Source organism: Oncorhynchus gorbuscha, linkage group LG15, assembly GCF_021184085.1.
Source record: "Oncorhynchus gorbuscha isolate QuinsamMale2020 ecotype Even-year linkage group LG15, OgorEven_v1.0, whole genome shotgun sequence".
In the NCBI taxonomy this organism is placed as follows: Eukaryota; Metazoa; Chordata; class Actinopteri; order Salmoniformes; family Salmonidae; genus Oncorhynchus; species Oncorhynchus gorbuscha.
In genome coordinates this window covers 59,438,094-59,440,851 of record NC_060187.1, presented here as the reverse complement: position 1 = coordinate 59,440,851, position 2,758 = coordinate 59,438,094, and the positions used below count along the sequence as shown (strand labels likewise).

Here is a 2,758-nt window from a genome sequence, read left to right as displayed (position 1 = left end):
TTATTAAAGGGTAGCCTTTATTATCAAAGGAAAAAGGCATTGAGATTTGTCACACATTCATAGAAATATCTACATCACACAGTGCTTATTCACATGCATCTCTTTTTGTGGGTAGTTGTAATTCTGGAACACCGCACTATAAGAATACTAATCTTCTTAAATAGGGAGCGCTCCAGTTAGTCATCACTGACTAAAAGGATATCAAGGTGGAGGGGGGATTTTGTCACCCATCAAAAAGATCCCCGTACTCCCCCACGTGGTTATTTGCAAAACAACCCGAACAAACCCAACGAAACCCAATCATTTCCTACTGTTTTCCAACCCTGTCCGCCCTGGCTTGGAGAGAGAGGATGGATGAAAAAAATGAGAAAGGGGCGACCAATTGCGAGTTCTGTGCGCCTGCGACATGCAAACAAGCAGCCCACGAGAGAGGATAACAGAAACCTAGGTCATATTCAGATACCGTAAAGTTACCAATAGACTAAAATATAAATGTAGTATAAATAATTAACATGTTTCTATATAGTGTATGTGAAACAGAGCCCTATTCGTTATGTGCGTAAAAGGCGCTCTACAACGTAGGATATGCCTCTTGTGGGCTTGAATCCATAAGGAGCCAATACAAGCGAAGAGGAGGCGTGTCTTAGCTCTTCTCCGAGACCTCCCAGAGCAGGCTGTTGCGTTTTTAGCTCTAAAGCGTCCAGACCTCCGAAGTACTCGTCAGTTTTCGAAGTCGGAGCCATGGCTACAACAGCTCAGTATATTCCGCGGAATAACTCCTTACCGTCCAACCCTCTCATGCATCCGGATTCGGACAGGATGCACCAGGGGACGACCTACAGAGAGGTGCAGAAAATGATGCACCACGAGTACTTGCAGGGGCTAGCGGCGACCAACACGGGACATCCGATGAGCCTGACGCACCACCAGTGGCTGCCCACCTCCAACACCGACTGGACCAGTGGTACCCATATCGGGCAACAGGAGCACAACAAAGCCAGCGTTCAGGCGAGTCGAGAGGACCTGAGCAGTGGCTTCCACCATAGATCTCACCTGGTGCACCAGCAGACGCAGAGTAGCCACCATGGGTCGTGGGCGCCGACCACGGCGCACCACTTGTCCCCGCTGTCGCCTGCCTCCAACGGGCACCAGTCGCTAGTTTACTCGCAGCCGGGATACACGAACCTCAACGCCATGCTAAGTCCCCAGCCCGCCTCTCTGCACCATAGCATGCGGGACCCGCTCCACGACGATACAGGTAGCCATGACAACCAGATGGAGTCCCCCCAGCAGGCGTTCAGCCACCACCAGGACCACTCAGACGAGGATGCGCCCAGCTCCGACGACCTGGAGCAGTTCGCCAAGCAGTTCAAACAGCGAAGGATCAAACTGGGCTTTACACAGGCGGACGTGGGCTTGGCCTTGGGCACCCTGTACGGAAACGTCTTTTCTCAGACCACTATCTGCAGGTTCGAGGCACTGCAGCTCAGCTTCAAGAACATGTGCAAACTTAAGCCACTGCTAAACAAGTGGCTGGAGGAGACAGACTCAAACACTGGCAGTCCCACCAATTTGGACAAGATTGCTGCGCAGGGCAGGAAACGAAAGAAGAGGACCTCGATTGAAGTTGGGGTGAAAGGGGCGCTGGAAAATCATTTCTTAAAATGTCCCAAGCCCTCCGCCCATGAAATCACCAGTTTAGCCGGCTCTCTTCAATTGGAAAAAGAGGTTGTCCGTGTTTGGTTTTGCAACAGAAGACAAAAAGAGAAAAGAATGACGCCGATAGGGGTCCCTCATCCGAATATGGAGGACGTATATTCTCAAGCGGAGACCCCCCCTCTTCACCACACATTACAGAGTCCTGTGCAGTGACTGTTTTCATGAACAATCCTACAATTTCGGGGGAAAAAAGAAAAAAAGGCAAAGGACTATGGAGTTTACAGTATTTCATTTTGTTTTACTGAGAGAGAACAGAGACATGGCAAAGTTGGATAGACAGATGAGTTTTGTCCCAGTAACCGGAACTTGTGTTACAACAACAAATAGGTAGAATGGAAAATGGTTGAAAAGAAAAACGTACACTATTACTGAATTGATTTCGTTCACATTTTAAATGAGACAAATATCTATATTTACCCAAATTCTATGGAGGGGATGAAGTAAATTCGATGTTTCGTGGCTGTTCAAAGGGAAACGATTTAAATGTTCCAAGTGGTGTCTTGAACTGATGGCGCTCACCACAGAGCGAGGTGGTTGCCTGAAAATGATCAACAAAGGAGACACACACACAATGAATATTTCGCCTTTCAGGCTTAAAACCGATTAACCACTATTTCTAATTATTAGCCTATTCTTTATATTTGTTCTGTTAATTGTGATGTTTGATTTGAACTTCAGTGTCACTTCTGTTCTGTGTACTGTTTTATTGTTTCTCTCGTTGTATTAGTGTAATGTAACTCATCAAAAACGCCTCCCTTACTCATACTGTTGACACAATGTCACCTGGCCAAAGGAGTTTGTGAAAAGATTATGGAAATTATGGCACCCGTTGATGACAAAAATCCCCACACTTAAATGTCAGATGCATTTCAAAATTGACGAATGCAACAGGACAGCTCACGTCTGGCAGCCTTCAAAAATGTATGCTTTGCAGATAGCAACAGACGCTAAAAAGGGCAATATGGATTAATACTTTATGAAACACGTGTTTTATCGTTTTTTTTGTATTTGTTTTTATTACTATTTTCCTTTTGTATGG

General features: G+C 46.2%; 1 protein-coding gene across 1 annotated transcript; it reads left to right on the top strand.

The window, feature by feature from the left end:
- Positions 1-712: 712 nt before the first annotated feature.
- On the top strand, positions 713-2,059 carry LOC123996818 (POU domain, class 3, transcription factor 1-like). Its single transcript, XM_046300556.1, has one exon. The coding sequence runs from the start codon at positions 742-744 to the stop codon at positions 1,870-1,872; it is 1,131 nt and encodes a 376-aa protein (XP_046156512.1). The 5' UTR covers positions 713-741; the 3' UTR covers positions 1,873-2,059.
- The last annotated feature ends 699 nt before the right edge of the window (positions 2,060-2,758 follow it).